The following is a 25242-nucleotide window of genomic DNA, read 5'->3' as shown; positions in this document are numbered from 1 at the left end:
TAAACATCTCTCAAGAACCCCAGTATGAGGCACATGGAATATGCCCTATGCCCTCCCCCCCACCGCGTCCCATGTTAAGGTGTCAGGGTCACATTGGTGGTTTATTTCTTGCCACAGCATTAATGCAATGTGGCAAGATGTAACCTCTGCATGCTGAGTAAAGACTCCATTAAATACGCTTTGCTCTGAGTCCCAGAGAGGAAGCAAAGCAAAGCTATTCTGAGACCAGATGGTACAACCCCCAAGGACAAGGATGTGCATCTGCCTGTGTGCAAGAAAAAGGCCAAGAAAGGTTGGTGCAAAGTCACCCTCAGGGCACACAGGTCCTCAGCGTACCACCGCACCACGTCCTGGAGGCTTGAACACCAAGACACCTGTACCCAGCAACAGCCACCTACCCCGTCACCATCCTGAACCATTACTGTGGGGAGGGATATCAACCATCAGGTTAAGTTTGCCCAGCTTCTTGACAATTGTCATATTGGGATTTCTTTGGAGAAAATAAAGACACACGCCCCCCCCCCCCCAAATCTCTGTTGAGTACGTACCTGCCTGCTGCTCCCTCTGACCTCCTGCCTTCAGCCTGGCAACTTCCTATTTCCTATCTCTACGAGTGGCTTTCCTTCTTTCACAGGTTGAACTGCAGAGGCACCAAACCTGCTCATCTTCCCAAGGACAGCCAAGTGTAGAGACTATAGCAACTTACCCAGTGTGTGGTGATTTCCCAGAAGCCTCTAGCTTCTGCCCTCACTCTTGGCTTCTGAGGCTGTTTTGGGTCCCCTGCTATCACTGCTGCTCTACTTCTTACTCTGTAGACTCCTGCTGTGACCTCATGGAATCCGTGTCCTGCTGCAGAATCCTGCTACTTTGTGGTGCTCCGATGTTACTCTATTTTACTGCTGTATAATACTAAGTATATGCCTGCATACTATACACTATGAAAGGCCGTGTGCTATTGATTGAAAGCTGAGTCTGGGACCCATGTCTCAGACCCAAGCATGTCTACTTCAAGTAGTCTCCAAAACCCTAAACTGGTTCAGGATGGGAGACGGAAAAACAGCAAGCAACTGACAGCATCAGAACATTGCATCCTTGCGAACAGTTAAAAGATAAACTATTGCCAACCCAAGGTTATGATCGTTCCAATGCCCTAATAATGCCTGGGGGCGGGGAGGGACCTCTAGTTTGTCACACAGACATAAAGGCAGGCAAAGCATCAATGCACATAAAATAATAAATAAATCAGACATTAAAAAAGATTCATAACAGTAGCAACATTACAGTTATGAAGTGCAATGAAATGAGTTTTTGGTTGAGGGTCCCCACAACATGAGGAACTGTATAAAGGGTTGCTGCTTTGAGGAAGATGAGAAACACTGTGGGATGTTTGGAGCACCAGATGTGGTATTTTGTTATATAGCTGCGGCTTCTATCTGTCTGATATTTCCTAATACTTGTTCTTTTTGTTTTCTATGTATTTAATAAAGTTGTTCATTTGAAACCAAAGACATGGCTGTTGTAGATGATCCTCTGGACTGTACTGGACATGCTGTTACTCTGCCCATTCCTGCTAGCATGGGTGTCTATTGTTACTCTGCATTACTGGGGGCTGCTATTGTTTTGTGGTTTCTCAAATTAAAGGGTTACTCTATAAGTTCTTTCCTCTCCTTTCCTTTCCTCTCCTTTCTCCTTTCCTCTCCTTTCTCCTTTCCTTTCCTTTCTTTTCTCCTTTCCTTTCCTTTCCTTTTTCCTCCCCTCCCCTCCTCTTCCCTCCCCTCTCTTCCCTTCCTTTCCCTTCCTTTCCGTTTCTTCCCGAGACAGGATTTCTCTGTGTAATAGCCCTAGCTGTCTTGGAACTAGCTCTTGTAGACCAGACTGACCTCGAACGCACAGAGACCCATCTACCTCTGCCTCCTGAGAACTGGAATTAAAGGTGTGTGCCACCACTGCCTGGCTGTCTTATGGACTCTTCTTTATGGGTTCCTGTAATCACTTGACTCTTAATACAATTGGTAAAATTATTTTTAAAGAACCATGCGGATGCTGCTAAATTTGGCTAAATTAATACAGATGTTCTCTGAGTTACAAGGATTCAACTTAAGATATTTAACTTTTCTACAGTGTGAAAGCATTTTCGTCTACGGCCATACCACCCTGAACGCACCTGATCTTGTCTGATCTCAGAAAGCATTTTCTTACCACCAATCTATTTTTCACTTTCAGCACATTATTCAATAAATAGATGAGGAGGAATTTTTTGCATGACTTTTCCTGGAGATACATAATCAAATACTCATGACATTGCTATCTGACCAAAGAAATTATTTCACCCACATTTAGCTTAGTGAGCCAGTGAGTTTCTTTACTGGGGTTGCAGGAGCATGGGTGACTCAAAGGCCCCTATGTCACTGAAAAGCTCACAGCAGCATGGCTGAGAATTCTTCTCTGGAGTTCCCTGACATTGTGTCTGTTCATTGGGCAGGTAGGGATTTTGTGAATCTTCTCTCAGGGGCTTCCCCAGCCCTTTAAGTTTCCTGTGCCTCTGAGTATAAGGTGCTCTGTTCCCTTTTCCAGGAGGGAAGATTTCAATTTGGAGGAACTAGCTAGCTACAGAATACAATCAACACACTTTAAAAACTAGCCTTTTAATCTCTCTCTCTCTCTCTCTCTCTCTCTCTCTCTCTCTCTCTCTCTCTCTCTCTCTCTCTGTGTGTGTGTGAATATGAGCATGTGTGAGCCAAGGTGTACAAAGACCAACTTTTGGGAACCAGTGTTCTCCTTCCATCAATACCAGGATTCCAGCATTGAACTGAAGTCACCAGGCTTGCAAAGCAGGCACCGTTACCAGCTGAGCCATCTCATAGGTTCTAAATTCAGTTTTAAACAGCTCTCATTAAATAATTTTGCATGTTCATAGGTTTATATGTGTTCTGAGAGTGTTTATGAAAGGCTAGGTACAACATAACCTATATTGCTATTTGGGTGTATTAAATGCATTTTTGACTTAGTATTTTTACCTTGTATGACTTATCAGGATGAACCCCATTTGGAAGTTGAGCAGCTGTATCTTATTGCCTCTGTTCTGGCGGTATCTTGGCTTGGTAACATCAACAAAAACTCCATATATTCTGAATTATGGTTATCCTTTGTTTGCAAATACACCTCCACAAGTTCAATCAACAAAAACACAGAGCCATTGGGCATGGTTCAGAAGTGAGAACCAAGTGCCTACATTAGGTGTTGTGGCTGGAATAATGCTGACTTCCACCTGTAACTGGTCTATTACTTTTAAAAATGTGTAATGAAAAACACTACTAGAATAAGCAAGCACATTAGAAGTGATTTACATAAGTATTTCCCCAATATGAGTACCCACATCATTCAAAAGACTAAAACTGAACATGATGCTTGCTTACTACACACCAGGCACTTGTAAATACTTTGTGCTTATTTACTCGGGTAAGAACCATTCCTAGTTTTCTTTGCTATCAAGGGTGCACACAGGTGGCTGAAACCTTTCCCAGCAACCCTCCTGGGCAGCAGTCCTAGTTAGAAGCTCTAGCTTCCCGCCCCTCTAATCCTCCGCGGTGTACTTGCCCTTTTCTTAGACCCCACACTACCTGTTTGGAAAACTTTGCGCCCGTTGGCACTGCTTTTCTAGGGCTTTCCCAGCTTTCTAGGAATTGAAAGCTGTTCTAGGCCGCAGGTCAGCCAGATCTTCTTTGAGCCCCAGGGCTACATGCAGTAAGTCAGTGGCCATGTAGGAGATGGGGGGAGACCAAGCCAGGCCTCGCTAGGCAGTCAGGAAAATGGGGTAGGGAAGTGAGGCGTCTGAGTGTATACAGGTCGGTGTCCCTGCTAGCATCAGGCTGGCGGTCTGTAGATCCGGAGCGGGCGTCCACAGACCGTGGCTAAACCAACCGGTTTCCGTCAGACGACCCAGGTAACGCCAGCAGGGCGAGTCAAAAAGTCCCACCGCGGGCCCGCAAGCGACTAGGACGGGTGGGTGGGGCTTGCGTTCACTGAGCACGCGCGCAGGAGCCTCCGAGCTCGGGTAGCAACACGATCACGTGGCTCCACCTCGGCCAATCAACGGCATCCCAAGGAGGGGCGTCCAGCGGTGCACCTCGGCGGGAGGCGGACGGACGACTTCCGGCAATAATTGGAGGCTGCAGCTCGGTGAGGTTGGTGGCTGCCTCGTCGGAAAGGGACCAGCAGGTGAGAAGGGACTCGGGATGGGCTGGGGAGGGGCTGTCAGGCGGGGCGCTCCCGGCCCACGCGTCGTTGGCCGCCGTGCAGTCCGCTGGCCTGTGCAGGCGGTGGGCTCGCCCACCTCCCGGGGGTCCAGGCGTCCGCCCCCCACCCCCGCCGGCCTGTCATCTGCCGGTCCGTGCCTCCTCCCGAGCACACCTGGCAGGGCAGCATCCTTCAGGCCTGCGCATGCTTTCTCTGCCAGACACAGGAGATTGGCATCTTTATCCTCAGCTCATTTCTGCCTCTCTTCCAGTGGAGTTCCATCTCTGTCCTTGGGCCTGTTCAAACTCCCCTGATCGCACATCTGGAGAGCCGTCCCTGTGAAGGGTCCTTCTGCCCTGCATGCAGCGCCAAGGCTTAATTTCCCACCGTTCTCATTCCATTTTCCTTAGCTCCCGGGCGTGCAGTCCCTACCGCGTCTGTGATGATCTCCCTGGACTCCTGAGGGCAAACCCGACTTCTGACGTTTGGCTTGAAATATGCAGTGCGTTTGTTCACGATCTTTCACAGTCAAATTTACCCACGTTTACAAATTTCACATTTGATCCCAGCTTTTTGAATTTAACTTGCTTAAAAATTTTAAAGAAAACTTGACCAGCGGCAAAACTGAATGCTTATTAGCTTGTAGACTATTCATTCTATTTTAAAAAGGGTTTCAGTATTGTTAATTCCATGTGTGGCATGTGCACCAGTGCCCAAGAACAACAGAGGCCTTAGACCTGTTGGACTGGAGTTACAAACAGTTGTGAGCCGCTTGCTTTGAGTGCTGGGAGCCAAACTTGGGATCCTCTGTAAGAGCAGTTAGCAGGTGCTCCTAGCTGCTGATCCATCTCTCAAGAACAATGGAGATTATCTTTCTCAGGTTTTAAAATGAAACTTTAAAGTGAAGCTTTTCTCCCCTTTCTGTTTTTGTTATGATTTGTTTTATTTTGTGCCCTTGCCACACACTAAACGCTCTTGTTGTTTTGAAGAAAAACATAACTGATGTATATTCTAATTATTTTTTCTTGTAATTTGCAAACAGAGCATCACACATGTCAAGTTAAAAAAAAAAAAAGACAAACAGCAACAAACACCCGAACCTGTAATTTCCTGGAATCTGTTTTAATAGGCTGTTAGGATTCCTGTAAATATAGTGGCCAAGAGCATGGACTGTGGAATCAGAGTCCATAATTTTGAATTCTGCCCTATTGAATTCTTTGCTTCTGTACTCTCACGTATAGAAGAAGTTTTTGTTGTGATATGGTGGGTGAACACGGGGCCTCGGGTGTGCTAGGCAAGTGCTTCATCGCTGAGCCTTGAAATGGAGAGTGAAGTTTGTAAAACGAGGATGTTCCCCTCTTTACAGGTTAGTGTGCGGACCAAACTGGGTGTCATTCGCCTACTCGTTCAGTTAATGCCGAGCCCATTCTGAGTTCTGGTGTTTCTTGTTGGTGTTTTCATTCATTAGGAGCACCTGTGCTTGTTGAAGAAAAAGCCATATATATATATATATATATATATATATATATATATATATATATATATATATATTTGTTAATTCAGGCTCTTTGGTCTTAGGAGATTCTAATAGGAAATGAATTTGAAGAATTCATCCTGTTCTTCTGCAGTACCCCATCTTCATGTTTTGCCACATGAAATAGAAACCCAGAAAAGACAAAGCTGTGCAACCCAAGTGCTTTCTGGCGTTAGTTAGCAATTACTGCGCTTAAATTCTAGTGCAGATGGGGCCTGGATGGGTGGCTCAGCGGTCAAGAGCTCCTGCTGCTCTAGCAGAGAACCAGGTTAGGTTCCCAGCACCCACATGGTGGCTCCCAACTGTATGTCACTCCAGTTACAAGAGAATATGACATCTCTGTCTGACCTTTACTGGGGACTGCAGAACGCGCTGCACTTACCTCCGTGCATACGGGGAAGACTCTCATATACACATAAAATGAAAGTAAATACATTAAAATACATGTGCAGGTTATACAAGCCGTGTCACGGCTGAGCAGACTTTGAGACGTTACTCATACACGTATGTTATTTTTTCAGAACTGATTTATGGTTTTTACTTTATGTGCTGGCTAACCTTGGTGTCGGCTTGGTACACCTGAGAAGAGGGAGCCTCGCCTGAGGATTAACGCCATGTTGTCTCGTGGCTGTTTTCTCGGTTGCTACTTGTTGTAGCACGGTCCAGTGTGCTGTGGGGTTGTACAACCCTCGGCAGATGGGACTGGGCTGTCTGAAAGCAGCTGGCTTAGCAAGCCACACGTGGCAAAGCCCTAAGTAGGAGTCTTCTGTGACTTCTGCTGAGTTCCTCCCCTGCCGCCCCTGGATGAAACAAACCCTTTCCTACCTACATGTTTTACCAGAAAACAGAAAAGAAACTAGATTTCCTTTAGCATTTGCAAAGTCTCAAAATAAAGGTAATTTTAATTTTAATTATATTAATGAAATTCTAGGAATTCATGTGTTTTAACCAAGTAGATAAATTCCTGTAAAAGGTTGGTTGTTGCCTGGTCTACAGAGTGAGTTAGTTCCAGGACAGCCAAGGCTACACAAAACAAAACAAAACAAAACAAAACAAAAGTGGGTTGTCATCATTTAAGATCTTTTAGCAACATTATTTTCTGGTACACAAAATCAGATGCTTCACACTGAATTTTTAAAAAGCTGATGTATAACCTTTTAAACTGCAGCTTGTCTTCTGTTATATGGGAAGGGTTTGCTCTGGAGCCCAGGTTGGTCTTGAATTCTTACCTCAGATACTTGAGTGCTAGGATGACAGGTGGATAGGCAGACAGGTGGACAAGCAAACAGGCGGACAGGCAGACAGGCGGACAGGTAGACAGGTATATGCTGCCATACCTAGCCCCAAGTGCTTGGGACTGAACCCAGGGCCTCATGAGCACTAGGCAGGTGCTGTACTACTGACCTATATCCTAGTGGCCCTTTATTGCTGTTTACCGATAAATCGCTTCTAGAACCTGTGCCTTAGTTTATGAGCTATGTAGATTCTGCTGTGGAACAGTGAACTAAGACAGCGATCCCATGATTGCGCCCTGTCAAGTCTGAAATAAATCTTGAAACAAACATTTTCCTCTAGGTTGTAAAATCTGAGATGTAAGGTTTTTATTTTCATATTTCTGTGATTTACTTGCTACCGAGCCTCAGCTTGCAAGGGTTATTTATATTATACCAAACTATTTTCTCACCAAATAGTTCAGTCGGTGAGTCACAATACGCATAGGATTGACAACAACCAAAACGTAATGAGAAATGCCACAACGGCTCTTTTTATAAATGCTATTAAATTTTTTTTAAGCAGAGAGTGGCTTCCTAGGTTAGTGCAGTGTTTGCATCTTATCAAGCGTAAGACACTTGTTAGCTGAGGACATGGGTCTACATGAGACATGGGTGAGGAACTGCAGGTTCAGGGGTTACTTTGCTTTTTCTGTTCTCCCTTTGAATTTTACACTACAGACCCTAGAAAATTATCTTTCTAGACTGGGCAATGGGACTATAACACAGAATAAGACATTGTGATTATCTTGGAGGAAAATTAATGTTGAATACATAAGTAATTTCAGATACTGGATGGTGGCAGAGGCTGGTTCATGGGGTGGAGAGGTCTGAAGGGAGCTGTTTGCAGGGAGCCTTTGTAGGAGGTGGCAACCTGACTTTGTAAACATGAATATCTGGAGCTGTTCCTGGCATTTGCTGTGTGTGAGACTCACCTTTGGACCCAGCATTCCTTCCCGTGCCCCTCCCAACACTGCTGTTCTGCTGTGTCCCTCCTCAGCACTCCCTCGCCAAAGACCCAGGTTTGGTTCCCGGCACCACCTGCATGGCAGCATTTTGCCCTATGTGGCTGCGGCTGCACCGCCAGTCCTCTGAAGGTTCACTGCCTTTATGCCCTGTAATGCCACAGTCTGATCAAATCATTTGCCTCCTGGTTGTTCTTAGGACAAAGCCCAACCTTTTCCTCGTCAGGTCATCGTCCTCCCCTCCCCGTCTTTGCCGACCGTATTCCATTTCCATTCTCCATGCTTTTCGTCCACAGTGGGCTCTCTGCAGTCAGGTCGGACTGTGGCTCAGTTACGTCGCCTCCTACTGCTGGAATGGGTGGGAGGTGGGGAGAGCTGTTTGGAGTGGTTCCTCAGCTTGCTTGCTTCTAGTGATTCAAATGCAGGTGTTGTCTGGGGTAAACCTTTCACCACACATTGTTGTGCAGTAAGACCCACCTGTGCTTAACCTCCTGGTTATTGCTTTAGTGCAACCGGAGTGTTATATAATCATCACCGTGTGCATACCACGGCTAGCAGCAGTAAGCGATACATGTAATTTACATGTTAAATAAAACTGGTTCTGTATGAGAAGAAATTTATGTTTGCTTTGTTTTCCTTTTTTTTTTTTTTTGGTGATAGGGTCTCTTTGTAGCTCTAGCTGTCCTGGAACTCACCCTGTAGACCAGGCTGGCCTCAAACTCAGAGATCTGCCTGCCTCTGACTTCCGAGTGCATCACCACCACCCAGCCAGAAGAAATTTGTGTTCGTTATGTGTATATATACTTTTAATGTAAACTGTTTATTTTTATTTTTTTTCACAGGAAAACTATGCCATTTCTGGGTCAGGACTGGAGATCCCCTGGATGGAGCTGGATTAAAACCGAGGATGGGTGGAAAAGATGTGACTCCTGTAGCCAAGAGCTCCGGAGCGAGAATAACCAGTACTCCCTCAACCACAGCATGTACGTCTCAGTGAGGAAGAATCGCTGCTGCCACCTGCGTGGCCTCATGGTTGTCAGGTCACTGTAGAGCTCTGTCGCTTACAGTTGTGCTCACGATTTTGGCTAGGCCTGCAGTCAGACTGCTCCTGTGGTGTGCCTGTCTCCATCAGCAGTCATGATTACAGGGACAAGGGACACTCAGCCATACTGGGTTTCACATGGGTGCTGAGGATTTGAACTCAGGCCTCCCTGCTTGCATAGCAAGAGCTCTTAGCCACTAAGCCATCTCTCCAGCACCAGGCTTACATCTGAAACATGCCTGCATTCCTTGTCCCTAGTAAATAGTAGCTCCCTCCCTGTCCTCTAACTCTCACACCACTCGTGATCTCTGTCTGCCCTTTTGTGATGAGATGATCTGTTTTATAATAATGTCCTCAGATCCGGGTGCATTCAGCATGTACTGGTAAAGTCCCTTTGTTTTTTAAGCCTGACTATTTTGTCTGGATTGTCATGTTTTGTTTGTGTGTGCAGTTGTTGATAGACATGTCAGTGTTGTGACTGGGGCTGTCACGGATGCAGGAGCGTGGGCGTCTCTTTAGACCCGCTTTCAGTTCTTTCTGTTCACACGGTAATCAGCTCAGTATTTAAGGGTTCACTACTCCCATCCACGCTGGCTGTGCCGTTTATATTTCCACCACTAGTGCATAAAGGTCCTCGTGTTCCACATCCTCGCCAACACTTACTTCCTGCACTTTTGGACGGCAGCCATCTTCGGGAGGGTGAAGTGTTAGGGCAGTTTTCGCTTGCATTTCCCTAAGAATTAATGAGGTTGCACACATTTTCATACGTTCTTAGCCCATTTGCATTTCTTCCTTCCACAAATTAAAGTTTTCTGCCTGCTCTTTGGGGGAATTTATTGTAGAAGATTCTTTTGTTTTTAAAGCAGGATGAGGGATATTTGTATTGCTCATAAGACCAAAGGCCATAAAAATAGGAACTGTTTGCTCTGAAGTGCAGTTGACTAAGTTTATTTGCATGAAACATGGAAAGGTTTGTACAATATTTATGCTTTTATTAAATTCATACATGTTAAATTTTAATTCTGGAAGCATTTTTTTCCCATCAGTTTTACATTTTTGTATATCTGGCGGTATAAAAATCATTACCCAAAAGTATGACCTTCCTACCTTAAAATACCTTATAAAAATAGCAACTAGTTAATAATTTGCTGTTGTGAGGTATTTGATTACACTGTGTGAAGATATGTCATTGTGATTGGTTTAATAAAATTGGTTTAGTAAATGGCCAGTATCTAGGCAGGAGGTATAGGCAGATCAGTTTTCCTTTGATAAGTTTGTGATTTTAGCTAGAGCTTTTTCTGATTCAGAAGAGTCTCCATCTAGTGTCTGAGTCAATGATGACAGGCTAGGATAAGAGTGACCCTGGAATTGTAAGAGTCAGGGATCTGTGTGTTCAGAAGTTGGGTCATTAGGTGCCTGTGAGAGGATGCAGTTGTGAGGTTTGGATGCCCCCTGGCTGCCTGGAGGATTTACTGCAGTGCGTATGCTGTTTAACTGTGGCAGCAGTAAGCCAATTTCAGCAGTAAACTCAGCTCTCTTATGAAAAGTGCACACTGGTGGCGGATAAAAGCGATTTTTACACAGTTTTCTCATCAAAGAACAGTGATGGGGAGCTGGAAAGATGGCTCAGCGGTTAAGAGCGTGAACTCCTCTTCCAGAGGACCTGGGTTCAAAACCCAGCACCCACATGGCAGCTCACAGCTGTCTGTAACTCCAGTTCCAGGGGTCTCGACACCCATGGCAAAGCACCAATGCACGTAAAATAAAAGTGAATAAATTAAAAATTTGAAGATGCAGTGCGATCGGTAATGAAAGGTCCCCAGACTACCTTACAAAAGATACAGCTTTAATAAAACAGAAGGAAAAACTTACACCAGAATCCCAACCGTCCAGAACGCTGGATCCAGGCCAGAGTGAGAGAGGGCGGGGCGGGGGGATGCACCCTCCAGGCTTATAGGTAAACTTTTGCATTAGGGCAACACGCCCCACAGACAGAATGTGATTGGCTGAACTCTCCTATCATCTCCCCTTTTTTTCTAAAATAAGACAGAACAAAACCAAATACCATTATATACAACAGAAACAAATAATACATATAAAATTATAAACAACAAACAATATTAAGCAAGAAGCATATAGCAAAAGTTTTACTAAACATTTTATTTCAAGGAGTCTAAATAATGTAGAGGGTAACTACAACTATGTAATCTTCAACTCCATCAAAGATCTGAGAAGGGAAATAATTTTACTCAAGCAGCCAGGAAGTACAAGCGGGAAACTTCCGAAATGTACAACAAATGGAAGAGACAACTGAATACCTGGGCAATCACCCAAATTCTCGTTTGCAATGTTGAGTCAACCAACTTTGGCTAAGGCCTGATGTAACTGACATGTCATTTTTTAAAGGCAAAAAACCTTTTAGGACTCTCTCACCCTGTCTTGGCAAGATAAGACAATCTTGCTTTTATCCATTTACGGATATTTTGTAATTCTGTCAGTGTTTGAGGTATGGGCTTTTTCTTTGCCCAAAGGCCAGTTCTGCCAGGAAGAAGACAAGCTCCATGTGGAGTGTCTTTGGTACTCAATGTTCTCTCGGGAGTAGAGTGGTGATGCCAGGAGCGATTGAGTCTCACTACTATAGAACTATGAGTTAGATTAAAGGCCATTTTCTACAGCTCTTCGAAGAGGTTGAAGATTATACTATCTATACTAAGTATGATCTCTATGCACCTAAATAAGCTGATTAGCCTAAATATAAATATAACAAACATATATGACTATTGATTTCTATCTATCTAACTTGAAGACTAAGAGAATGAACAACTGTGCAATGAGTGAGGACAATGACCTCCAAATGTAAACAATGTATATCATTACATATATATTTTAATCAGAGGTAGGAATGTAAATATATATATATCAATACAAATAGAGGTAGAAGCATACTCACATACAATATTCAATATATCAATGTACAAAAATCAACACCAATACAATTTTCTAAAAACAATAACTCACAAATACCAATATATTATTATCCCATCACCAATCAGTCCCCCTTTTTTTTTCTTTATGATAAACACCCCTGAGCTTATAAAATACCTCCCCCATTCCCTCATCCCTATATCAATTATAACCAACCCCTAAATGATGTCCCTAAACCTGAGGGCAAATTCTACTGGGAGAGGGGACGTCATCCTCTAAAATTGCTTCCAACTGTCATGGGGGCGACGTTTCTCTTAGGGGGCCCTGTGAAAATAATTGATGGTAAAATTCCAATATTAACATTTGGTGTGAGAAAGTTGCAAATAGTCTCTGAGTAGTTTAAGGAGGTTTGGCCAGAGTGTTGTCAAATTTTGTGCATCATTCGGAACTGTCTTGTGTAGCTGGTACCAAAAAACAGGTCTAAAAGTAGCACTATCAACATTATGACGTCATAGTAATGAGGTGGAGTTGATGTTGTGGGGCCCCATCTTCATCCTAGAAGCTTTAAAGATTACTGCAGGAAAATTTATTTTTTGTTATGGGAAAGTTAAACATTATCTACGAAGACATATACAGACACACACACACACATATATATATATATATTAATAAAGACGGAAACAGATGTGGGGAAAGGCAAAGAAAATTTATCAATTGTAATTATTTTGTCCCATATCTTGGCTCTTGACATAATACAGAAACTCTGGGATATCTCTTATTAACAGGCTTGGAAATGAAGAGGGACTGAGCCATAGTCCAACTCCAAAACCAGCTCTACATATTTATAAATAAATGTACAATAGTACATATTAAAAAAAATAGTAATACTTACCTAAACTATTTGGTTTCATTGTTGATCCTTGTTGGGTCGTAGATGGTTTCTATCCATCATTATTTAAATATCCAGGGAGAGGGCGGGGAAATGCACCCTCCAGGTTTATAGGTAAACTTTTGCCTTAGGGCAACACGCCCCACAGACAAAATGTGACTGCCTGAACTCCCCTATCAAAAATTCAAAACCCATTGATAAAATCAGTGATGGGCTGAAAACTAGCTTTTAAGTGTGCCCCCTCCCAAAACAAACAAACAAACAACTCAACAAACAAAAGCATATTTAGTGTTTAGGTTGTGGATTGCTTTTTATACTTTTTTCTTTTCTTTCTGTCTGTCTTTTTCTTTTCTCTTCTTTCTGTCTTTGTTTGATTTGTTTTGAGACAGGGCGTCTCTGTGTAGCCCTGGCTGTCTGGAACTCAACCCTGTAGACCAGGCTGGAATAGTTTTTATTACAAAGAGAGAAAAAAAAAAAAGAAAAGAAAAGATGTTTGAGCTGCTAGTGCTTGATTTGAATTCCTTGTCTCATAAAAATGAAAAAAAAATACTAAAGTACTTTAAATGTGTTTGAATATTACAAATGTAGCGTTCACTTGCTGGTTCCTCAGCGTATTTGGTAGGAGCTTATTAAGAAAAGGCACAGTGCAGCAAGAGTGAGTTGGAGCCAAATATCTGGAAAATGTAGATGATAAACAAGGGCTAGCGTTATGTTTGCTCAGCTTTGGTTAGGGACACAGCAAGTTTCAGCCCCGTAGTCATATTGCTACTAGGGTTCAGTGCTTTTATGGTTTTGTTTATAATGTTCAGGCTTTAAACTATTTTGATGTTTGGAAAGTCTAAAGCATGGCTGGCTTTCTGGAGGAACATTTTTAAAAGAAAGAATAAATCTTAGTTGCTTCAAAATAAAAAGAGAATGTAGCTATTACCCCTGAGTTTCCAGTTCGTGCCTCCCTGAAATGTAGCTAGTCCTCACCAGGGTTTAACAGGGTCTTTATTTTCATCCCCAGATTACCAAGTGAATACTTACTTTCTTAAAAAAGAAAAGCAAAGTGAAGTTCTTTGTGAAAAATTTACTTTAATGAACTGTCTGGGTTTTTTTATTCATTTGTTTAGTTTTGTTTTCTGAGACAGGTTTTCTCTGTAGCTTTGAAGCCTGTCCTGGAACTAGCTGTTGTAGACCAGGCTGGCCTCGAAACTCACAGAGATCTGCCTGCCTCTATCTCTGCCTCCCTAGTGCTGGGATTAAAGGTGTGCGCCACCACCACCCAGTTTAATGAACTATCTTTGTTTCAGTATCTTAAATAATGGCGAAGAAGAAATATTCAACAATGAGTGTGAATATGCAGCCAAGAAGAGGAAGAAGGAGCATTTTGGAAACGACACAGCCACTCACAGTAAGAGTGCTTTCGCTGGTTTTATCATCTTATTTGATATTGCCGTAATGGATTGCTTGGCAGTGCTCTCTAACAAGGTGCAGGGTGATGGAGGTGTGCGGACAAGCTCTGTGCTCAGTGCTGCCCGTCTGTCCAGTGAGCAGACTGCCTGTCACTCAGCTCACTGTTGGTAAGGTCTAGACAATCAAAGACGGCAGGCCTGAAGCATGCCTCTGCATCTGAGGATGCTGCCCACAACTGAGCTCCTCCTAAACAGAAAGGCCCCTAGGAGGGTTGGTTTAGATATGGGGTGACTGGGGAGTGTGGACAGGAGCCAGAAGTGGGCAGAGCTAGGACGAGAGGCAGTGATGTGCAGGTGGAAGGGCATAAGGAGTCTGTGGGTTCTGTCACAGCCCTGCCCACCTTGGCCCATGCTGGGAATACCTGCTAGAATGTGAGGAGGGCAGACACAAGAAGAGGCTTCATGATCTTGGTTATGTGTGCCATGTGTGGCCATAACAGCTAATAAAAGGCCAGTAATGATATAGAGATAATATTACAGAATTTTATAAGCATGTATATTTGATATAACACTTTTCTTGTATGTTAACAAGATGCGTTACTATCAATTTATTTTTCATGTAGAGGTGTCTGAGCACTTAGGTGATGTAGCGCCTACCCTTCACTCTTTGAGCTACGTGCTAGGGTACTGTTCACAAGCTGGGAAAGGGGCCTGGAGATTTAAACACACAGAGACACGGGTCATCCTTGAAACAAGAATGCCCCCTTTAATTGTCAGCTTCTATAGGGCTCTGTCCACGCCCCAGCTCTCGGGATCTTTCAGCTGCAGGTCCATCAGAACCCACTCCCCTGCCATCAGGGTCTCGTGCTCAGAGCAGCTGCAGGCTCAGAGCAGAGGAAAACAAATTGTTTACAGGAAATTCAGGGTCTGGGGGGCCACAGCCCCCAACAAGGTGATGTTAGGAAACAAAGTGTGCTGTGTACACTCACCAAGCAGAAGCACCTCGCACCTCTTGGCTGGAGCAGTGAGGTCATCTTGCTAGTCTGTCCGGCCTTCCAGTTTCCTCAACATCTTGAGGTTGAAAGGATTTGCCAGATTTCAAGGGCCTTTCATCTTTGTTCTAGGTTTTTATCGTGAGAAGTGGATCTATGTTCATAAAGAAAGCACAAAAGAAGTAAGTATGCTTTAGAAGAGTGTGCGCTGTATTGTTTGTGCTGAATATGTCCATTAGTTTAGTTCTTTAGTAATGCTATAGTGAGTCTATAGCTCACATTCGAACAGATGAATATGTATGTGACAGCTTTTTGAATCAGTGACTATAATTATGTACATGTACATGTGTGTATTCATTGATATGTGCATGACTGTGCACTGGGTATGTGTGGTATAAGCATGTGTGGTGTTAGATGTATTTGTGGTATATAGTGCATGTGGTATGTTTGTGTTCTATAATCTATGTGGTAACTGTGTAATATGATGGATATGTATATTTGCATGTGTGTGGTGTGTGCATATATATATATGGCATATGCTGTGTACCTGTGAGTGCTATGTTATATATTTGTATATGTAGCATATATGGGATGTGTTTGATATATAATGTATATGTGATATCTGCATGTGTGTGTATATGGCATGTTTATATAATGTGTATGGTGTACATGCACATGGTATGTACTACATATGTGATATGTTTGCGATATGTTTGTGCATGGACTGTGTGTGCCACACGCACGTGTATGCTTGTGATGTTTGTAGTGTGTGTGGTCCATGAGTTTGGATATGTGTATGTACTTTTGATCCCCATGCGTCTCTAAATCAGCAGGGGTTCATTAAAACCAAACATACATCCCTGTGTGTTTGATCCATGTTCTGGCAGTGTGACCTGTACCTGCGGGTGAAGTTTTCCCTTTACCTCGTGTGTTTGGGGAATAAGATGCCCATGGACCCCTCCTTCCAAAATGCATAGCGACTCCTAGGAAACCACCCAGGTCGGCTCTGCAGGACACTGCAGAAGTTCCTCTGCTTCTGATTGCAGAGCTGACCAGAGCTCTCTCGTGAGTCATCCCACAAACCACTTGGCTACACTGTGTTTCTTGTTTCTCTACTTAGTTTTAAGTAAACCTAGTTCCTTTTATAGACCTAGAACATCTGCATTTGCTTTATTTTACAGCTGTTTGGGAAAAAAACTAATGATGCAGTTTCGTATTACATAATTATGAGATTAGGATTAGTTAAGTGTTCCAGAAATGTTAATAATACCCTTATTTTTTTAATATACCACACTTATTTATTTAGTGCGTGTATGTGTGTGCGTGCTCTGAGCTTTGCTTCCCCACAGCTCACAGCGGTGTTTTACATGTAGTGAATGCTCAGAAAACATGGGTATTGATGTTCTGTGTGAATGTGTAACTGGGTAGTACACGTTAGGATTGTTAGAGTTGTGTAGTTTCCCCACGGGGCCAGCAGACACATTGCTGCCTCTGCTGCTCTTCTGCAGCCCCACTAACCTGTTTCAAACTCAAAGTCACTTGTCACAAGGAGTCTTGTGGTTCCGTACTGTCTTCTAGTTCATCTGCCCCGTGACTCAGCTGAAAATCCATGCATAGATTTAGGTGTTTCAGATGCAGAAGGTAGGGCTTAAAATCCTTCCTGACCTGAGCTCAAGTCTGTACAGACCGATACAGAAGATGGAAGACCTCTCAGACAGAGCAAGCAGCAATATCTATGACCCTTAGGAGAAATTACATCTCCTTTTTGGTTCCCAGATCTGTGCATTTCATTGTAGCAGTTGGCTTTTTGGCTGCTCAGCTCCCATGATGCCAGTCTGGAAACCAGCCGTTGTCAGACTTGGGTCATGGAACCTCAGGCATCCACATAGCTGTTTTTCAGAGCTGCCCCTCTAAGGCCACTTGGTGGTTGAGCACACTTCCCCCAGGGCTGTCAGAACTCTCTGTGGAGACACGCTGCTGGTGTCCAACACTGGCATCCTGTGGCCTTGTGTTCACCCCCGTCCCCCACTCCCGTCCCCAGCAGCAGAAAGCAGAATGGTGTTTCTTGAACTTCTCTTTGCCATTATACCAGCAGTGTGAACAAAGTGTCAGTGCCTCGCGTCTCAATTGCACACAATTGGCTTCAATTCAGCGTTGCTATACTTTATTCTCATTTATATCTGACGTAAATCTTTAGAACCAATACAATGCCGTTTATGCTCCCTAGCTGACATCACCTGTTAGCTCATTGTGCTCGGCTGGTTGAGCTCACTGCTTGTCTTTTTTCTAGAGGCATGGCTACTGTACCCTGGGAGAAGCCTTCAACCGGCTAGACTTCTCAAGTGCAATCCAGGATATTAGGAGGTTCACCTACGTGGTCAAAGTAAGTGGCTGTTTCAGAAACAGCGTTCTGTTGAATAACCGTCCTGCAGGTTCCAGAAGCGAGGTAGGCACGGTGCTGTGGCCGCTGCACTAAGGTTCTCCTGAGAGAAGGAAAGGGACAAGCGTGGGAGAAGACGTGGGGCTTGCAACACCGAGGTCTCAGTTGCAAGTCTCAGGCTTGGTGAGACCTTCCTGCCCGGAGGCCATGGGAACTGGGATGTTCCAGAGCCTCTTTCTGGGGAACACCTCAGACAGTTGAGCTCAGAAGGACCCCAGTGACTCCATCTGCGTTTTCTACTGTATGCATTCACTTAGAATGGGCCTTGTTAGAATGTCTGTTCACGAGGGTGAACAGACAAGAGGAATCTTACACAGAATAGAGGTCCACAAGAGTCTTGCTGCATTACTGATAGTTTGTCAGAAGTTTCTGTTTTGGGATATGTTCGGAAGGAAAAGATCATTGCTGTATAGAGTTTGCTTTTGTGGCTCATTCACTTCTCTGCATTGTATGTAAAGTACATACAAAGGGTCTTCACACCTGCTAGCCCTCCTTCCAGTGGTGCTTAGAGACCCTTACTGCTTTCTAGGTGTTTCCAGGTGTTGACACAAGGACAGAGATGGATTGCTCTTGGCCTCAGCTGGTGTGATGTGTGACAGGATTCTAGGTGACTGGCGGATGGCAGGAGAAGCGGTCACAGTTCTTCTTGTGCCCAGTAGACTTTGGGTATGATTTCCTGAGTTCTTGAGAGCATCTGTCTGGGTGACTCTGCTCTGGTGATGGAACCGAGATTCACTCTGGCTTGTTCAAGTGTTGGCTTTGGCATCCAGGGAAGACAAGGCCGATTCTAACAGAACTGCTCCTTCCAGCTCTCAAATACTTCTGGAAAGAATTTTTTTTTACAAAGTAGAAGTGACTTCCTCTGTTTCTAAACAACAAGTTTTCTTAATAGAGTTGGTACTTATATTTGTCCAAAATATGATTAGCCTAGCCCTGGAGGCCAGGTGAAGTCTCCTGTTGCTCTGATGAAGTCCTCTAGCAGAAGCAGTGTAAGGGTTGAGGCTCTGTTTGAAATAGAAAGGTGAAGTGTCCTGTCTCAGAGCGCAGTGAGCTTCTGTGTTTCCTGTTCGCCGTGGTGGCAGCTCTGGGCTTGCTTCTGTGTCCAGCTTTCCTCCCTTTGTCCCTTCTGTATTTGTTATCGTAAGAGGTTGGTTTTGAGCAAATGCTCTTTCATGTTCCTTGAGATGATAGGCCGGTTTCCTCCACTGTTGATGCGTGGAAGGCTCAGGGGTCAGCCTGTGTTGAACTGTCTTGAAATGACTCTCACATGCTGGTGAGCTATCTTGATGTGCAGTTGGTTTCTGTTTCCTGGAATTGGGCAAGTGAACATATTTTAGCATCTGCCTTTTGTTTGTTTGTGTTTTTCAAATCGTGGATTTTGTCCTGTCATGCTTTGTTGCGGTGTCCTGATTTGCTTTTGGTATTGATACCACTAGCCCTATGGTGTGCATTGAGAAGAATTCCTTCCCCTTCTTGGAATACTTTGAGAAGAAATGGGTTCTCTGTTTGGTAGGATTCAGCAGCGAAGCCGTTTGGTCCTGGGGTTTTGATGAGCACCTTCATCACGGCTTCAGTCTTGCTGTGCATTGCCCGTCTGTTGAGGTTCTGTTTCTTCATAATTCAGTCTTGGTCTAAGATGATAGCAAACTGTGGACCAGGGTGGCCAAGCAGAATGGGCTGAGTGTCCTCGACCCTGGGGATAGAGAAGTAGTGTGGGCAGCTGCGTCAAGGAGTGGGGAGGAGAGACCGTGCGCTGACTGCTCTACCTGTAATTATAAATGTTGTTCCCTAACATGGAGCTGTGGAAAGGAGGGGAGAAAAGGAGGTGGCGGGTTTATCATGACTTAGAATAGGCAACCGACAGCTGGGTGTCTCCTCTGAGGCCCGAGAGGGTGAGAGAGTGATGGAGAGTCCCAGTTACAAAAGTATCGGGGCAGGATAATGTTAGCCCACCTACGTTCTGAAGGAACTATTGGGAAAGAGTGAGGAGTTACGTTGTCATTTTGTTTTTTAGTTATACAATATGTCAGAACTAAGATCAAACCTTTATTATGTCAGTAAATGCTTCTCTGTTGGGTCAAAGAGCACAGCCAAACTCCAGGTTATACACACTTAGTACCCAGATGTAGAGATCTGTAGTTGGGAATAGAAGGATGGGAAAGATACAGAGGAAAATAGAAACAAACCCGAGAGGAACAAGAGGCATGGAGGGACACAGTCCTCAGCAGTGCCAACAAGGGTCAGTCTGTAGCAGGGCTGAGGGAGGCCAGGCATCAGGATGAGCCTCCATCTCTATCAGCAAGGTTGGCATCGCTTAGATTCCAGTGCAGCGATCGTTCTTGGTTCCTAGGTTTTCTACAGTGTGTCTGAATTGTGTTTTAAGAGATTATATGTGGTGATCTTTTTAAATTTCACACGGAAGGAAGGGCCTGTTGACTTCTTGATTGTCAGCGTTAGACAGTGGATCAGAGCATGAAGGAGCGTGAGGAAAGTCTGTTGGTGACCAGGGTGCTCTGCAGCTCCCTGCTGGGGTAAGGTGCGAGGCTAGAAGGCTGGGCATTTACTCATCTCACCGGCCTGCAGCCTGTGGAGATTCTTGTGCGGAGTGGAAAGCAGGCTGGCTCCAGCCTCAGCATCCGGAGTAAGGTCCCCTCAGCTCACACTGTCCTCCTGCAGCCACCTTATCTAGCGCCACACGTCAGCCCGTTTCACACTGCTCCAGTATGTGACTGTGGTGTTTCCGTCGGAAAGGGACTCACAGCTTAGCCTTTCCCTTCTTATCTTGAAGCTGCTGCAGCTGATTGCGAAGTCCCAGTTAACCTCCCTGAGCGGAGTGGCGCAGAAGAACTACTTCAACATTTTGGATAAAATTGTCCAAAAGGGTAAGGTTATTTCTCAACATTTGTTGATAGATAAGTCACATAGTATACACCTAGGCCGTTTACACAACTTCGTAGTTTTTAGTGCAGTGTGTTCATAGGATTGGGAAGCCATCACTGCTTTTAACTGTATAACATTTTTGACAAGTCCATGTCATTACCTTCTCCCACCCCTTCTGTGCTGGAGGGTTTATGTCAGTCATCTGAGAGGAGGGAACCTCAACTGAGAAAAAGCCTCCATACGATCAAGCTGTACACAGCCTACAGGGCATTTTCTTAATTAGCGATTGATGGGGGAGCCCACTGTGGGTAGCTCCACCTCTGGGCTGGTGGTCCTGGGTTCTATAAGAAAGTAGACTGAATAAGCCATGAGGAGCAAGCCAGTAAGCAGCACCCCTCCATGGCTTCTGCATCAGTTCCTGCCTCCAGGTTCCTGCTCTGACTTCCTTCAGTGATGGATGTGACCTTAGAGTTGTAGGCAGAAATGAACCCTCTCCTCCCCAAGTTGCTTTGGTAACAGTGACCCTAAGGCACCTGCTGACCCCTTTTTCCCAACTAGTCTCCCTCTTCCTTAGCCATAGCTGCTGTGTGTCCATGACGTGTGTTCATAGCAGGGGCGTGGCTTATCCAGGATAGCTGCTGTGTGCCCTTGACATATGTTTATAGCAGTGGTATGAACACTTATCCAGAAGGCAGCACTTCATAGCACACTTTCCTCTTTTCATTTAGGTTTGAGCACTTAGTTACATATTCTCATCACCTTGGCTGGTGAAGAGTCTCTATTCTAACTACTGCCCACTGCATAAGCTTCTCCACCAAGGCTGAGCACAGCACTGGGCAAGGGCTCTAAACAAAATATTAGGAAACAGTTTGGCATGTCCATTTAGCAGAACAGCAGTAGCGGGTTCCCTACCCAGGGCTTATTACCTCCCTAGCCACAGGCTTTTGGGCAAGTTTACAGCACCAGGCATGTATCCTTTGCTGTGGAACAAGCCTTCAAATCGAAAATTCAAATCAGAAAGGAGTTGGTTATCCCCAAAAGATAGCCACGCCACTATTGCACAAGCATCACCAGAAATTGTAAGTCTAATGTTAACTGGAAATTTGTTATAAGGAGAGGAGCTTTTTCCTATCATCTTTCCAGTGTGTACATTCACAAATAATACTGTGCACACTGTGGTAGCCGGCCAGAAGATGACCCTTCAGCTGCTGAGTGTGCAGATGTGCTCAGGGCGGAGAGCTCGCCCCCCAGACCCAGTTCTACAGATGTGCTCAGGGGAGAGAGCTCGTCCCCAGACCCAGTTCTACAGATGTGCTCAAGGGAGAGAGCTCGTCCCCAGACCCAGTTCTACAGATGTGCTCAAGGGAGAGAGCTCACCCTCAGACCCAGTTCTACAGATGTGTTCAAGGGAGAGAGCTCGCCCCCCAGACCCAGTTCTACAGATGTGCTCAGGGGAGAGAGCTCACCCTCAGACCTAGTTCTACAGATGTGCTCAGGGGAGAGAGCTCACCCCCAGACCCAGTTCTACAGGGATACTTTGTTCTTTCATGGCCAGTCAGTCACAGTTCACTGGACCGCTGGGTTCTAGAATCAGAAAGATTGCAGCTTTTTGACTTAAGTACCACATAAGTCATAATTTTCCTTTTAATTTAATAAATTTACCTTTACCAGTTAGTGGCTATTAGAAAAAGGAACTTTTTGTACGATTAACTTATACACTTCCAGTAATTTGTGACCATGTATTTAAGCCATTTTAAACATTCACCATATCATAAGTACAAGAGAAATTGTACACTGACTACTTTCAAATTGTAGACCCAACCAAAAATTTAGTCAGAAAGGATTTTAAAACTTTAAAAACTTGCCAGGTGGTGGTGGCGCATGCCTTTAATCTCAGAATTCTGGAGGCAGAAGCAGATGAATCCCTGTGAGTTCAAGGCCAGCCTGGTCTACAGAGTGAGTTCTAGGCTCCAAAGCTACAGAGAAGTCGTGTCTTGAAAAACAAAAAACAAAACAAAACAAAAAACTTTAAAAACTCTTATTAATAGTTTTGATGTCTAAAAAATTATGCCTCTTTTAAATTGCCATGAAATTAGATCCTTGGTTTTTAATGTGATAAAAATCTATATGACATAAAATTTATCATTTTCATTGATTCTCAGTTCACTGTTCAAAGCACTGTGTGCTTGTCCATTGTGCGTTCGTAACTGCCGTCTCTAGGGCTGCTGCCCTAACACACTGCACCCCTCAAACACAAGCTCCCCCACTTGCCAACCCCATCCTCCTGTCCCATCACTGCGTCTTTGTCTGCAGACTCTAGAGACTTGCTGCATGCGAATTATACTGTAGTTGGCTCCTTCCAGTCGGCTCCTGCAAGACTCCTCCACGTGGGGCAGGTCAGAATTTCCTTCCTTCTCTAGGTTGAGTGACATCCCAGTGTATGAAGGGATCTTCAGTTGATGGACACTGAGAAGTGGTCTTTGCTCTGTCAATCTGTGGCTTGTTATTTATTTCAGTTCTTGATGACCATCAGAACCCTCGCCTCATCAAAGACCTTCTCCAGGACTTGAGTTCTACCCTCTGCATCCTCGTCCGAGGGGTGGGGAAGTCAGTGTTAGTGGGAAACATCAACATTTGGATATGCCGCTTGGAAACGGTTCTCAACTGGCAACAGCAGCTGCAGAATCTTCAGATGACTAAGGTAGATTTCTCTTTGCTTTCTTGTTTTTGTTTTTGTTTTTTGAGACAGGATCTTACTAGTAGCTCTGTCTGGCTTTGTAGACCTGACCGGTTTTGAACTCACAGAAATCCGCCTTCCTCTGCCTGTACAGCACTGGGATTAAAGGTGAGTGCCACCACATCTGGTTAAATTTATTTTTAATTGACACAGTAATCATATGTACTTTAGAGGTGCTGTGTGATACTTGACATATCTGTGATGTAAGGGGACTCGGTGACCATTACCTCAGACGTTTTGCCTGTTCTCTGAGATTTTCAATGAATTGTTGTCAACCATCGTTATATACCACTGTGCCATGAGCAATAAAAGTTCCTCCTATCCAGCTGTCTTCCTGGACCCATTAGCCATATATTCTTGACCCTCTTCTCTATCTACTTCTTTACTGAGACCCACCTTTTCTTTTCTTCTCTTTTCTTCTCTTTTCTTCTCTTTTCTTCTCTTTTCTTTTCTTCTCTTCTCTTCTCTTCTCTTCTCTTCTCTTCTCTTCTTTTCTTTGGTTTTTTGAGACAGGGTTTTCCTGTAGCTTTGGCGCCTGTCCTGGAACTAGCTCTTGTAGACCAGGCTGGTCTTGAACTCACAGATATCCACCTGCCTCTGCCTCCCAAGTGCTGGGATTAAAGGCTGTGCATCACCACCTGGCTTCCACCTTTTCATTTCTACATGTAATTTAGAACATGATTTTGTCTTACTATTTTTGACTTCTTTTGCATAACCTGTGGTTCCATCCTTATTGCTGAAAATGACAGTGTTTCATTACTTTTGTTGCTGGATCATATATAACATATTTTCCATATATATATATAACGTATAAGTCATGTGTCAGTGGACACTAGGGTGGTTCCATGTCTCGGTTACTGTGAATCCCGCTCCTTAAACAGTGATTGCAGTTCCTTTGGATGTATATGCATTACAGCCTTGCTGGGTCATATGGTAATTCTGCTTCTATTTTTTCAGGAACCTCAGGGCTGCTCTTCTCTTTGCTAATTTACATTTGTATCAACAGTCTATGAGAGTTCCCCTTTCTCTCAGTCACTAGCATTTATTTTGCTGTTTTAAGAATTGCCATTCTAACTGGTGTGGGCAGGTGCCTCATTATGATTTTGATTGGCATTTCTCCGATGATTAGTAATTTTGAGTGTTTGCATATACTTGTTGACTATTTGTGTATCCTCTTGAAACATGTTATTATTAATTCATCCTTTTTAAATAGGATCTTTTGGGGTCCTTCATTGCCGAGTCCTGTGATTTCCTAGCATTTGTAAATTAACCCCTGTCAGATGAAGAGCTGGCAGCAATCACCTCCATGTTGGGCGTCCTTTCCATCTCTGCTTTCTTTGGGATACAGAAGCTTGTTTATTTTATGTTAATCAGACATCACTTTATGTATCATAAACATATGTTAAACTGTCAGTGAAGAGAAAATTCAGATTTAAAGGTGAGTGCATAGTTGGGCAGTGGTGGCCCATGCATTTAATCCCAGCACTGGCAGGCGGATCTCTGAGTTCAAGGCCAGCCTGGTCGACAAGAGCTAGTTCCAGGACAGGCGCCAAAGCTGCAGAGAAACCCTGTCTCGAAAAACAAAACAAAACAAACAAACAAACAAACAAAAAAACCAAAAAAAAAAAGAAAAGAAAAAAGGTTGTGGAAATAAAGCCAGGGAGACCTTGTAGACACTGTGCCTGTCGCAGATGCAGCACGGTGGCCCACTCCGTGACCCTTGTTCCCATTGCTGTCATAAAGTATGACCATTGTCAGCCACAGTCAGCATTTCAGATCCGCCATTTTCTGGGTATTTGTCTAGTTAGGACAGAGCTGGGCTACACCCAAGGGTTCAGCTTCGTGAGCATGAAACTGCACGTGCCAGCCTTCTGAGACCACCACGCACAGTAGTGGGTGGCACCGCAGTGAGCGTTGAAGGACAGACTTCTTCC

At 44.2% G+C, this 25242-nt stretch overlaps 1 protein-coding gene and 1 long non-coding RNA gene across 4 annotated transcripts in view; one reads left to right on the top strand and one right to left on the bottom strand.

The window, feature by feature from the left end:
* The first annotated feature begins 4060 nt into the window (after positions 1 to 4060).
* Positions 4061 to 25242, top strand: part of Fbxo25 (F-box protein 25) — a 30230-nt gene continuing 9048 nt past the window's right edge. For 2 of the 3 annotated variants that reach the window (XM_048456255.3, XM_048456253.3), the window contains exons 1-7: positions 4062 to 4218; positions 8849 to 8989; positions 14158 to 14258; positions 15384 to 15433; positions 17542 to 17634; positions 20480 to 20573; positions 23088 to 23272. In XM_048456255.3, the coding sequence (XP_048312212.1) occupies positions 8856 to 8989; positions 14158 to 14258; positions 15384 to 15433; positions 17542 to 17634; positions 20480 to 20573; positions 23088 to 23272 (657 nt within the window). In that variant the 5' untranslated portion in view covers positions 4062 to 4218; positions 8849 to 8855. Of the gene's footprint in view, positions 4219 to 8848; positions 8990 to 14157; positions 14259 to 15383; positions 15434 to 17541; positions 17635 to 20479; positions 20574 to 23087; positions 23273 to 25242 lie in introns of all 3 variants that reach the window. The other variant, XM_048456254.3, reaches the window with a different exon arrangement.
* On the bottom strand, positions 5340 to 7155 carry LOC146890539 (uncharacterized). Its single transcript, XR_014998684.2, has 2 exons — positions 7000 to 7155; positions 5340 to 5710 (listed from the first exon to the last, which is right to left on the bottom strand). It is a non-coding gene; the product is annotated as an uncharacterized LOC146890539 (long non-coding RNA).

The sequence above is a fragment of the Myodes glareolus genome, chromosome 23 (genome assembly GCF_982192425.1).
Source record: "Myodes glareolus chromosome 23, mMyoGla1.1, whole genome shotgun sequence".
In the NCBI taxonomy this organism is placed as follows: domain Eukaryota; kingdom Metazoa; phylum Chordata; class Mammalia; order Rodentia; family Cricetidae; genus Myodes; species Myodes glareolus.
This window is presented reverse-complemented; position numbering and strand designations above follow the sequence as displayed.